This window comes from Cervus canadensis, chromosome 8, assembly GCF_019320065.1.
Source record: "Cervus canadensis isolate Bull #8, Minnesota chromosome 8, ASM1932006v1, whole genome shotgun sequence".
Lineage (NCBI taxonomy): Eukaryota > Metazoa > Chordata > Mammalia > Artiodactyla > Cervidae > Cervus > Cervus canadensis.
In genome coordinates, this window is record NC_057393.1 from 26,233,324 (window position 1) to 26,245,993 (window position 12,670).

At 54.1% G+C, this 12,670-nt stretch overlaps 1 protein-coding gene across 1 annotated transcript in view; it reads left to right on the forward strand.

The window, feature by feature from the left end:
• Nucleotides 1–12,670, forward strand: part of COL17A1 (collagen type XVII alpha 1 chain) — a 47,359-nt gene that overhangs the window by 27,537 nt on the left and 7,152 nt on the right. Inside the window, exons 25-41 of the mRNA XM_043475503.1 lie at nt 473–508; nt 1,120–1,173; nt 1,413–1,448; nt 1,957–1,992; nt 2,585–2,647; nt 3,872–3,907; nt 4,176–4,247; nt 5,011–5,037; nt 6,062–6,097; nt 7,875–7,910; nt 8,162–8,242; nt 9,506–9,541; nt 10,063–10,140; nt 11,041–11,094; nt 11,413–11,466; nt 12,085–12,144; nt 12,490–12,516. Of these exons, the coding sequence (XP_043331438.1) occupies nt 473–508; nt 1,120–1,173; nt 1,413–1,448; nt 1,957–1,992; nt 2,585–2,647; nt 3,872–3,907; nt 4,176–4,247; nt 5,011–5,037; nt 6,062–6,097; nt 7,875–7,910; nt 8,162–8,242; nt 9,506–9,541; nt 10,063–10,140; nt 11,041–11,094; nt 11,413–11,466; nt 12,085–12,144; nt 12,490–12,516 (822 nt within the window). The remainder of the gene's footprint in view (nt 1–472; nt 509–1,119; nt 1,174–1,412; nt 1,449–1,956; nt 1,993–2,584; nt 2,648–3,871; nt 3,908–4,175; nt 4,248–5,010; nt 5,038–6,061; nt 6,098–7,874; nt 7,911–8,161; nt 8,243–9,505; nt 9,542–10,062; nt 10,141–11,040; nt 11,095–11,412; nt 11,467–12,084; nt 12,145–12,489; nt 12,517–12,670) is intronic.

A 12,670-nucleotide genomic window follows, 5' to 3' on the forward strand; every position in this document is an offset into this window, starting at 1 on the left:
TTGGCGAATTTTGGCGAATGTATTATGGTGAATTTGGGGGTTATGCCTCCATCTCTGTTCAATGACCCTGTTATGTGGCCCGTAAGTGGGTGGATGGATCTGGAAATAAGAAGTCAGACAATTTCCTTGCCAGTCGGGGCCCAGAGGCAAACATTCGAGAGCAATCTGTCTGGACACGCCAAGGGATAGGGCCTTCTCACAGTGCGATGTCCAACTGGTCCCCTCTCCTCCCTGCCCCTGCCTGAGCCCAAATGTTCAACCAGGAAGGAGCAGGGGGTCTTTTGATCCTGGCAGCCACAGCTTCCTCCCTAAGAAGGACTTCACACCCCGCCGACTCTGGGGTCCTGGTGCACACATGCAGCCCTCACCTGGGGTGTACGCCCCATCCCCTCCACGTGCCACTCTGCATGGGGTCAGTGTCCCGGCCTGTAACCAACCCATCTGATCATTACTGTCCTGTTGTCCTCCTCAGGTTCCAGTGGTTCTCCTGGCCTGCAGGGTCCCCCAGGTCAGTGGCCTTCTTCTCAAAAATAGATGCTATTTCTGGGGCAAAGAGAGGGAGGTTAAATGGAGAAACAAACATTTTTAAAGCCAAAGAAGCAATTCTAAAGAAAGCCTCCTGGAGACACAAAGCTCCCCTCTGCCTGTGTGCCACCTGTGGTTAAGGTCAAGTACAATGGGTCCCATGAGACTGTTCTTACTCAAATTGGGGCACCAGACCCTCCAGTGCTTCCAGCAGGCAGCTCCCATCCTGCTTTGATCTGAGCGAAGTGCCTGCCTCCCCTCATCCCTGTGGGCCAGAGCGCGTGCCGGGCATCTTGAGCTGCAGCCCACACTATCCTGCAGTCCAGCGTCTCTGCCAGGGTCCCCACGAGGGGTTCTCATGCCTGGGCCTGGGAATCGCAGGCACCAGAAACCTAGTCCAGGATGAGGTAGTGGGGACATGGGAGGAGACCATGAACAGCAGCCCTTGACTTTTACCCCAGGGAGTGTGTTTGTCTGTGCATGTGGGTGCCTAGTAGGTATGTGTGTGTGGATGTATGCATGTACCCGTGTGCATGTCCATCCCTTCCAAAGCTGGCGACACTCATCCACCCATGCGGTTTCCTCTGTGTGCAGGCTCTATAGGTCCCCAAGGACTCCGAGGTGAAGTGGGACTCCCTGGTATCAAAGGTAAGCTGGGGGGAGGGGCTGGGGGGAGGGGCATTACCTTAGAGATGCAGTTCACTCAAGAAGGAGGTCTGGGGGCACAGGGAGGGTCTGGTGGGCTCACCAACAGCCTGCGCAGGCCGACAGGTGTGTGAGGGGAAGGGGCAGTCAGGACAGTGGGGGAGCCTGACTTCTGACACAGATTCTGCCCCTTCTTGTTCGTTCCAAGGCTTTTCACACTGAGGTGACCATTTCCTTTTCAGGTGACAAAGGACCTATGGGACCACCGGGACCCAAAGGTGTGTTGCTCCTGCTGCTGCTCGAACATCACCACAGCCTGGGAACCCAGATGTGAACCCTGTCCCTGGGTCTTGATGACCAGACCCTAGGGCTGGGAGGGATCCAAGACTCTAGTCCAGCCTCTCAGATAGCGCTGCTGAGGCACAGAGGAGAAACAGCACCAGCGTCACAGTACTGTAGTCGGTGGTCCTCAGAGTAGCGAGGACACAGCCCTGAGGCCTCTCCCCACTAGTCTGGACCCCCCTGTTGCCCCCAGCACCCACTGGTGAGACAGAAAGGCCTAGGTCAGTTTGTGGGTGGGCCCTGACCCAGGAGAAATCTACCTAGCTTACTTTCTGGGTCTTTGTTAATGCTGAGTTCTCACCAACATTCAGCAGACAGCAGCTTCCAGATACTGTGGGAACTGTTCTGCAGCCAGGGTCCCTCTTGCTGAGTGAGATTCTTTTCCTTACTCCTGACTGATGTTTGTTTTCTCTACCCCTGCCCCCCACCCCATGCTTATTTCAGGTGACCAGGGTGAGAAAGGACCCCGAGGCCTCACAGGTCAGTCCCACACAGGAATCTACTGTCACTCTGAAGACTTTTTATAACTCCATTTAAGTGGGGGGAAAAATACAGAAGCATCAGAGAGAATCTCTGTCTAAAAACCTTCAGAGGACTTGCAATCTAGAGTGGAGTATAAGCCAGCATCAGCAATCTATGTTTGGAACAGAAAAGATAGTTTGTGATTGTCTCTGATTCTTTTGAAGAATTTAGTTGGAAAACTAAGTTCTTCCCAAAGTGGCAGACATTTTACACTACTCATATCCCTTTCTCCACTTACCTCCTGCCAATTTGCACGATTAAAAGGAAGTAGTACTAGTGCTTTGGCCACAAGAGGTAGCTTTTTGTTGCCAAGGAAATGAGACTCATACACAGGCCTCTCCAGACCAGGCGTGGCCTCTGGGCCAGTCCATGCCTGCCGCCAGGGGTGGGAGGCCTGACTTTAGAATGACAGCAGACACTGCGTCCCCAGCCTCCAGTTGGCATGCCAGGTTCCTCTGGTCGGAGAGGTGACAGGCTTCGGGGTGTCTGGCAGGGTGGCGTGCTCTATCATGGTCAAGCTTCTCCATCACCTAGTCCACTTCCTTTGCAGGCGAGCCCGGCTTGAAAGGTTTACCTGGTGCCGTGGGTGAGCCCGGGGCTAAAGGAGCGATGGGTGAGTGTCTCAAAGCAGCACGCACCATGGGTCTGCACCGCTGCCATCATCATCATGCCCTAGAGCTGAGATCCGTCTAGAGCTGTGTCTCCCATTCTCTAATCTGTCCACTCCCTGGCAGGGACTCCATTTACAGGCTGCTCCTGAATCTGGGCATCCTCTTGGGGCTCACATAGCTGCCACTGTCTCTGACAGCTTCTTACTGCTCTGAGGGTGGGGGGTCTTGGCAAGACATGGTCCATCCCCCTCCCCCGCCCCTTCCTCCGCCCCTCCCCCTCACCCCCATTCCTACCTCCAAGGTACTCAGGCCCCTGGAGAGGACGGGCAAGAGCTGAGGCGCTTCAGAATCTGCAGAATTCTAGGCACAGCTCTGATACTTCAGGGCTGGTCTCACAGCCAGATCGCAGGCTTGGGCTGACCCTTCCTGAGCGGCCTGTCAGCCAGGACAAGGAAGCTGGCCAAAGACCCCCCAGCTGCCACCCCAGGTGGCCAGGCATTTGGCAACATGTCCCAGAAGGGTTTAAGCCCCACTGATGGGGATGTGGTGCCTTGATCTCATTCATTTTACAAACTATTAGGAAGTGCTGACAGAGTTCAGGATGCTGTGCTGGGCAATAAGATGCTTTACCTCCCTCGAGGGGAGATAAAGCTTCTGAGAGGTGATGAGGGCCGTGAGAGGTACAGGGTGCTCTGAGGAAACAGCAGAGAGAGAGGCTTCTTCCAACCATAAGGAGGGAGGAAGGGGCTTTTCAGATGGTTTGAAAAAGTAAAGAAGATTTTAACCCCATCAATTTAGAAAATTCCAGGCACAGGCAGCCATATGAGTGAGAAAAGGTAGAGAGGTGACAAAAAGCAAGAGCTGGTCCCAAATGGACATGACTTTAGACAGAGGTTAGGATGATGCCTACAGCAGAGGAGACAAGATCTTGGAGGACCTCGATCTCTAGGCCGACACACATTGAGCATCTGGTGTGGGACATGCAGTGGGGGCCATGGAAGAGTTCTCGGCAGGAAAAGGGGCATTAGGAGGAGAGGGCAGGGGAAAACTGTGCCCAGCAGTGTGACAAGGACAGGGCTTCTTCCGTGTCTCATGGCTGCAGGAGGGGCTGCAGGGGCTCCCCCTCCCCCCACCTAGGAGACCGCTTGCGAGGCTGTAGGGTGGTTGAGGGGGGAGTCCCAGGGTAGCTCCCAGAGTCACTGAAGAGCTCTGATCTGCTTTCCCAGGACCCGCTGGCCCCGACGGACATCAAGGCCCAAGAGGTTGGTCAAGGAGCTGCTCTCCTTACTCCCCCTCCTTCCCTGCCTACCCCCTCCGAGCCCTGTCCTCATCCCAGCAAGCAGCCCCTAGCCCCCCAATCACAATACCAGGGGGTGTATGTCACAGGGAGGTGTGCAAGGCCTCACTCCCTTCCTCCCTTCTATCTGCTGGCAAGTTATTCAGTAGAACCCCAAGAGCCCCCAGCTCCCATGTGCAGGCCAGCCAGCTTGCCTAGAGGGAAAACTCTCCATGTGGCATTGCTCTCTCTAGGGGAACAAGGTCTTCCAGGAATGCCGGGAACCCGGGGATTACCAGGACCTTCTGGGGACCCAGGGAAGCCAGGTAAAGAGTGGGAAGAGGGAGCTGGCCATGCTATGTGTGTGTGTGTGTATACCTTTCTGAGTCCATTTTCCTCCGGAAGCTCATCAGGAAAATGCTGGCTTGAGCATAGTGACTGTGGGTCCTGACAGCCCAGTCATCAAGTCTGGCAACTCAGAAAAAAAGATCAACACCAAAAGCGAGGAGTTCTAGAAAGCGGCAAGGAATCTCTTAAAAATAGCAGTTTATTGCCACTCAGTTCCTGGCTCCTCTGAGCCCTTCCCCTGCAGACCTCCTCAGGCCATACCCGGACAGTCACCAGTGGCTGCCAGTCTGGGAAAAGAAGCCGCTGTTAGGGTCACCACCAAAGGCCCAACAGGAGCAAGATCCCCAGAGCTGCAGGAGGAATAAATCAAAACAAGAAAGCCATGAGGGCAAATGGCAATCCTCAGGGGCCTGTGAGGAGCAGGGGGCCCCCTGGCTCCTCTGGTGGGTGCACGGATGGGGAACACCCAGGAGATAGCCTAGGGGGCAGCATTAGAGTCAATGAGTGTGTGAACTTTCTGGGTTTGTAGCTCTCAGACACCAAAGGGCCTGAGACCCCAAAAAAGCTAAGGACCATCCCCCAGTGGAGTGGTGGGTCAGAGAACTGCTCCCGTCCAGGGTGACGAGGACCCTGGAGTCCGGCTGCCCCAAACATGGGATTCGTCTCCCTGCACCGCTCCTGGGCTGAGGCAGGGGCTCCTCAGCCCTTCAACTCTCCTCTCATGTCTTTTGTTTTGCATAGGTCTCACTGGACCCCAAGGACCTCAGGGTGAGTCATCGGGTCACACCCACCCCTGGCATTCAGCAGATGCTTCTCCAGTCAGCAGAGTGTTTCCACTCCTCCCCTCACCCTCCAGCAAGAATGGGTTCAGGTCATTTTACTGAGTCTGAAGAAACACCTTAGGAAGGAAAAATACTCACAGAACAATCTAGAAAGGCATTCTGGAAGAGATGAGGTTAGATCACAAGCAAATTCTGTCTGCCTGAGCCTGGCCCCCTGTGGTGCAGGGACCCCCTCCCCTCCAACACACACACTCCCCCCGACCCCGAGAGGAGGCTCCAGGCTCAGAAGTCCCATTAGCCCCACAGAGACCACATCCTCCATGGCGCAGCAGGGAGTGGGTGTCATGTCACGCAGAAGGGCCCAGCCCCACTGGGACGGGCCCAGCCCCACTGGGTCAGCCCCAGTGTCCAGTCTGTCCGATAGCTGGATAGTGTGTACCCACCTGGATCTGAGAAATTGTCACCACACCAGCCCCAACTCCTAAAGGAAATTAGGCAAAGATGTAAAATAAAATCAAACAACATCTCCCCCAACAGTTCAGCACACAGGGACTTGTTTCTAATGCTTTCTGGTAGAATTCAGGGGATGAACGCAAAAGGCAATGTTATCAGATATAGGAATATATAGGAATACATCTGATATATCTAAGAGAATATATCTCTAAGAATATATTCTCTTAGATATATCAGATATATAGCCCAGCCCCTCCTCCCCGAGGCTGCGGAGGGCACATCACCCAGAGGGGCTGGGATCCTCTACAGCAGGGTCCATGCACCTCTGCCTCCCTGCAGCCCAGCTGTTGCCCCATTTCCTAGAGATGGAGAAGGGCTCAGAGCCAGAGGCTGCCTGAGGGGCCACTGGGCCCAGGTGGAATTCAGAGTCAGCTGGGCCTGCGGTTTCAGTGCGTGATTTCGGCCTTACTGGATGACCGAGTGCTAGGCACCACCACAGGGTGTCTGAGATTGCTGGCCCTTCAATATCCTGACTGACTTGTTTTCAATCACATCAGGAGTTCCTGGTACCCCTGGCCGACCAGGAGTTAAAGGTAAGTGGTTTTGCAAACAAACTAGATAGTCACTAGTCATTTTTGCAGGAGGCCCCTCTCTGGCAAGAGCCTGGATCAACAGTGGCATCTAGTGGCTTCAGAGGAAGGCTGTGAGACTGAGGAGCCAAGGATTCTTCTGATCAACTAAGCCCTGAATCCTCAAGCCCCACTCTGTTCCCCACAATCTAGAACCTCACTTTGGTGCCTGGGTTTCTCCAAGCCTTTGATGAAAGAGGATCTGGAAGGGTGCTGCCCCCACCCCTGAAAGCCTTTCCATCTCACCTCTAAAACACCCTGAGAGTGTTCCATCCCCTCACTTAGGCTGGTCCCCCGGTAGTGTGACTCTTCCCTGGGACAGGTTTTATAATCCACGTAGACCTCAGTGTAACTGGGACATGGCCACCCCCTTTCTGAGAGGGGGCTTTCATTCAGGAGGGTCTCAGATGCTACTGAGAGGATGAAGCCAGAGTTCTGGGGGGAGCAGCCTCAGGACTGGACCCTTCCACGTAGGGCAACAGTAGCATCCGCCCCCAGCCCTGAGCAGTGCAGGACAGGCATTGCTCAGGGACGGTCCTCTCCTTCTGTCCCTGTGAGCCTACCATCCTGATCCCTGACATTCCATAGAGCTGCCCTCTGTCACTGTCACCTTGCGGGGACCTACTTTCCAGAAACTATTGCTAGCAACTGGTTGGGGGCAAGGAGTTCTTTCAGGCACATCCCAGGCAGACACATCTCCGGGTCCACAGATCTGCTCAGGGAGAGGCCTCGGATTCTCCAGGAGAGTCCCCTTGCCCTTCTCCAGGGGCTGTGGCTTTCTGCCCAGTGTGCACAAGAGGTGGACATTGTACCCAATACTGGATTGTGTTCCAACAAAAATAACTCAAGTACTTTCTCTTAGATTTGAGCCCGCAGGGGCTGGCAGGACACAAGCAGAGACCACCCCTCTGCTCCCCCAAAGGGGGAAATCAGCATCACCCCTCAGTGTGTGGATGACTGAATACCCATAGGCCTTGGGAAATGACAAGAAAGTTCCAGTCAAGGACTTTTCCATCCTGTACTTCACTCTCTTGGTTCTTTATAATCTGTGGGTCTCCAGTCCACAGAGATTCCTCATTGAGACGGCCTTGAGAAAGTGTGAATCTGCCATCCCCTTCTTGGAAGTCATCCACTCACGTTTGCCTTTTCAGCCCTCTGAAACACAAGGCAGAGAAGACATCTGTTAACCTTTACATAATTCAGGATTCCTCAGACCACAGACCCCGCGCCCCCCTTAACTCTGCACGGCCCCTACCCTGTCCCAGGGAATTAGCACCTGAGGAGCGTGGGAACTAGACTTGACCCCGCAGGCTCATGACCTCTGCTCTTTGACCTCTCAGCACTCTTCCCACCTAAAGCAATTCCCAGTAAGAGCCTTTGATGCCCGTGGAGGGAGAAGATAGACTATGGGAGTGGGAATGACTGCTGAGTTGGCGTATTCTGGCCTCATCAAAAGGCACACTCTTCAACACCCACCAGTGAAGTCCCTTTGCAGAGACCCAGCTTCTTCCAAAAACTATTGTGAGCCAAGAAGATTGATGCTCTGGCTTCTAAGGTCTCCAGGGCACAGACTGGTGCTTAATGCATCCTGCCTGTTTCCCTTCAGTTCATTCAGATGCCTTTAGCCTGAGGGTTAGAAGCCCAGGAGTGGGTCTCAAATGCAATCAGAAGCCTTGAAAAGGATTTCTTGAACCACTAATTGATCCTGGGACTGACCACTCTCCTCTTCCTCCCCTCCCAGGTGAACCAGGAGCTCCAGGCAAGATCATGACTTCAGGTAGGCAGGCCCTGCAGAGGGTACTGGCAGAGGGTACTGGGCATCTGTCCTGGCTCTGTCTCCACACCCTCCACACCTGCAGGCTTGGTGCTTTGGGCAGAATGCAGTGCTGAGCTCTGCCAGTCAGAGAGAGGAGGGTGGGGGAATTTTAGAGGTTGTACTGGCCAAACCTGGCCCACAGCCCGGCCTGGTCCCTGTGCCTCAGAATGAGGAGAGTGGGGCTCAGCGTTCAACGTGCCTTCTGTTTACAGAGGGATCATCGACCATCACTGTCCCAGGTCCCCCAGGACCTCCTGGAGCCATGGGACCTCCAGGACCTCCAGGAGCCCCAGGTCAGTCTGTTTTCTTGCTTTGCCCCAGGTCAGCATCAGGCTTGCTGACGTTTGACTACAGTAGCGTTCAGTCAAATCTGAAACCTGGGTTGGAACCTGGGGAAGAATAGGAAGAGGCTGAGAAAGCCCCTCCCCAACAGCCTGGTGAGCCCTGATCACTCCCCAGCAAGTATCCCAAGCCCTGTGTGTACTCTGCTTCCCTGGGTCTCCAGAGCACCACTGCAGGCTCCAGCACGTAAATGATGTGCTTAAGGCCACACAGCTAAGAAGTAGCTGAGACAGGCTTCTGCCCAGGTTCCTCTGCCTTCAGATCCAGGATTTGACCTGTCAAGAGTCTGTCCTACAATTGTTTCCACTTGGAAAACAACTCGATCATGTGCATCAGGGGCAACAAAAATGTTAGAAGTCTATTTGAAGTAAATATCCCTAAATTGTCCAACAATAATGAGATGGCTACAAAAATAGGAAGACTTAAAAGAAAGATTATTTAAAGAGGAGAATACTTGATAATGGGCTTCCCTGGTGACTGGTCAATAAAGAATCCACCTGCAATGTGGGAGACCTAGATTCGATCCCTGGGTTGGGAAGATCCCTTGGAGAAGGAAATGGCAACCCACTCCAGTATTCTTGCCTGGAGAATCCCTGTGGACAGAGGAGCCTTGCGGGCTACAGTCCATGGGGTCGCAAAGCGTCAGATGTGACTGAGCGACTTAACACAGCATACTCAATAATGTGTGCTCTATGGTTGCAACTACATTTTTATAAGAAAAAATTGTTGGAAGGAAATAAAATAAAATGCCTGTAAGTTAAAGAATTATGGGTGATATTTTTTCTATTTCTCTAAAATGCCTGTTATTTTTTATATCTCTTTTTCTATTATTTTAAATGTCTATGTGTAAATGAAATACATTATTTAACATGACCAGTGCAAGTATGGACCAGCCTTCCCTCCTGATAAACTCCAGTGACAGAGGGGACACTGTGGGTGTTTAGAAGTCTCTAATCATCAGAGGACAGTGTCAGAGTCCTGCCCATCCCAGGGGCCCCAGTGCCTGGCCAAGAATTTCTCACCAGAACAGATCACAGGGCTGGTATCAAATTGCTTATTGCTTTCAAATAAGCAAGCTGACCACTTTGGGCCACTGTTCCACGCCTTGTGAGGAAGCTACTTATGGACCTAGGCACCTGCCTTTTCTTCAGTTCTTCTAGAACTCTGACCCTCAAGGTGTGGTAAAACCTATTCTTCCCCAACCCCATTTCCAGGCCCTGTTGGTCCAGCTGGTCTCCCAGGACAGCAAGGTATGTGTCGCTCTGAAAGAATGCATGACCATAGGCTGCGGTTAGAGCTTCCTTCTCAGGGTGGAAATGTGCCTGTCTTTAAATGAAGTGAGAGAGGTGCATCCTGGTAAGGGAGGCAAGGGGGTCCCTCTGGATCATCACAAGGCCCTTGCAAGGCCTCAGCAGCCAGAGGAGCTACCTCTTCCCACCCCCTTCCATATTTCTGAGGAGGTAGGGGTCCCCTAGAAAGGGTGATTGAGGCTCCTGGATCAGGATCAAGCTTAGCAATTTTCACAGGCCTCAGGCTTCTTGTGACTGAATCCTGAGAATCAGGTCACTGTCCAGCAACTTAGTCAAATATCCAAACTGTATCCAAAATACTGTCTGACTCCAGATTCTTCATTTCTTCCCGGGGTGTTTCTTGATCCCAGCCAACACTCTGGCCCCACCCACACTTGACCCAGCTCTGCCCATCCTCAGCTCAACCCCACACTGACAGATTGTTGAGAGCGGTGACCCCCAACTCTGTGTCCTCCCCACAGGCCCGCGAGGGGAGCCGGGCCTGGCTGGCGAATCGTTCATGGGCAGCAGCAGCTCCATCTCTGAGGTCCTGGCCACCCGTGAGTACCACCGTGTTCTCTGGGACAGGTGACGCGGGGGTGGGAGTGGGGGAGACGGCTGTGCATGGGTGCCTACGGCAGCTGCACCCGTGAGTCATCGTGAGCCCCGGTGTAAGGATGGCCAGTCCCTCCGAGATGCAGTGCTAGCTGAGAGAGAAAACAGAGGGGCTTTGTCAGCACGGAGATGAGTCACAGAGGATGGCGCAGCGGTCAGAGAGGTTCTTCGGATTCCAGGAGGACCAGGGTCACATGGGGTGTCTGCACCCAGCCCTGTGGGTGTGATGAGAGGAGCCCTGGACCTCCCCTCCCAAAACAGCCACAGGGGTCCCTGGGTTCTCAGCCCCAGACTCGGCCTGGCAGGGCTGACTCCTGGCTCCTCCCGTTGCCCATCCTTTAAACAGCCCAGGCGGAGATGCTGTGGGCCCCCTCCTGGACACCTTAACAACAAAGACAGCGCCGGCCCTGGTCCGGCAGTCCCCACATGCCTGCCACTGTGCCTTGGTGTCCCACTGAGTCTGTGCAGGGCCCTGGTGATAAAGGTCTTGGGCCTCTGGTTTACAGCAGAGGGAACTGAGGCTGAAAGAGCTCAAGATCTTGCCCCAAGTCACAAGCCAGCAGTGGTGAGGCAGGATTTGAACTCAGGCTATCTGACACCGAAGCCATGCTCCTACTCATCACTGCCACACCCGCATCAGCCACCAGGGAGCTCCACTCAGCCCCGCCCTGCTCAGGGCAAAAGACACCTCTCGGCCAGGGTGTCTTGGAGGGTCCCAGGCCATGACCCATGACCTGGCGTGAGGATATAAGTAGAGTTGCTGATGATCCTGGTGAGGGGTAAGGCTGGCAGAGAGAGCGGTCTCGTGACAGCTTTTCCTCATTTCTGGTTTCTTCTTTCCACAGAGGGTGTTGATTTACGAGGTCCCCCAGGCCCCCCTGGACCACCTGGGCCACCAGGTGAGCACCTCAGGGGTCTTTGGAAGGTGGGAAATCTTGGGGACGGGGCAGGGGCACAAGGCACTTAGTGAGAAACAAGATCCTGGGTTCGGCGTTGCCTCTTCCTTACCCTTTTCCACAAGACTATCCACTCCAGGCCCCCCAGGACCCAAGGCCCAGCAGGTGAGAGCTGGGGTAGGCGGCAGACAATGGGACCAGAGCCCAGGCTGCTTCCCAGCTGGTTCTTAGAAAAGAGCTTCTCTGCTGCTTCTCCTCCTGAGCAGAGGGTTCCTGGCCACCTCTTGGCATTAATAAGTCTCGGGTGGTTCTCTTTTCTAGGGGAAGGCTTGCCAGGCCCACCAGGCCCGCCAGGATCTCTCCTGACCAGCTCAGGTAATGCTCGGAGTCAAATCACTCCTGTTCTCCACCTCAGCCCCGGCTCCAACCCCAGCACATGCTGTGGTCATGGGCATGCAGTCTTCCTGACCTACTCTCCACGCTTCCCCCTTCTGACTTTCCACCATGGATGTGTTTGCATAAACACCGTGCCACCTGCTGCATGGAAAGAGGGTGCTGATGTCAACCCAGCCACCCTGAGAGCCCCTGGTAGCCTAACCTGGGGGAGACAGCTGATCTATCCTTGGGGAGTTTCTGGGCTGACTGGAGAGACCTAGTTCCTATCCTCAGGGGATCCAGTTCTGATAAAGTAGGCAGGACACATGCTCATGAAATAAGTGCTGACAGTAGAACATAGAAACATATGGAAATAAGTTTAGAGCAAACTTTAGCCCAGAACTTGTCCCTAGAAGAAAATTCATCCATCCATGTACCAGGCTGTTCATTCCTTCTTTACTTTTACATATTTTTCTATCCAACTTTCCGACCAACCATCCATCCATCCATTCATTTGACAAATGTTGATCGTCTACAGAATGACTGGTGCTATTTTAGACGCTGCTGCCTCACAAACATCATTGCATCCACACTCAAAACTGTTTGTTCCCTCAACAGAGACCTTCTTCTCTGGCCCTCCAGGCCCACCTGGCCCCCCAGGCCCCAAGGGAGATCAAGGTGAGAGCAGTGTCTTAGGGGGCCCGGGAGTCAGTGTGCCCCTGTTTGGCCTGCTGGTGGCCAGAGGAATTTGGACAAGGCTGGACGAGCCAAGGCAGGTCTTCATTCTCCTGCCACATCCCATTAGGAGTTCAGCAGCCTGGAGCAGGGGCGGGGGGTTGGTCAGAAACTCTGCAAAGCATATCCACCTCTGCCTTGTCCTGTTGGAGGAGAGGTGTGGGGAGCCCCAAGCCCTGCGTCTGCTCTGGGCCCAGAGCCCTGTACACCTCCCCCCCCAACTCGGGCCCCTTGAAGTCGCAGCATCTGGCTGGGACATGTCTCACAACTGTCTGCTTTCTCCCCCAGGCCCCCCAGGCCCCCGAGGACACCAAGGTACAGGAGAACTGGCCTCAAACAATCCAAGGGGGTGGGGGCTGACCTTCCGAGATCCCTGAGCTTCTGGGGTTTGGTCCAAATGAGTGATCAGAGGGTGTCTGTGATTGAGAATTGCGTGCCTGCGTGTGCGTGTGTGCACATGTGTCTGTGC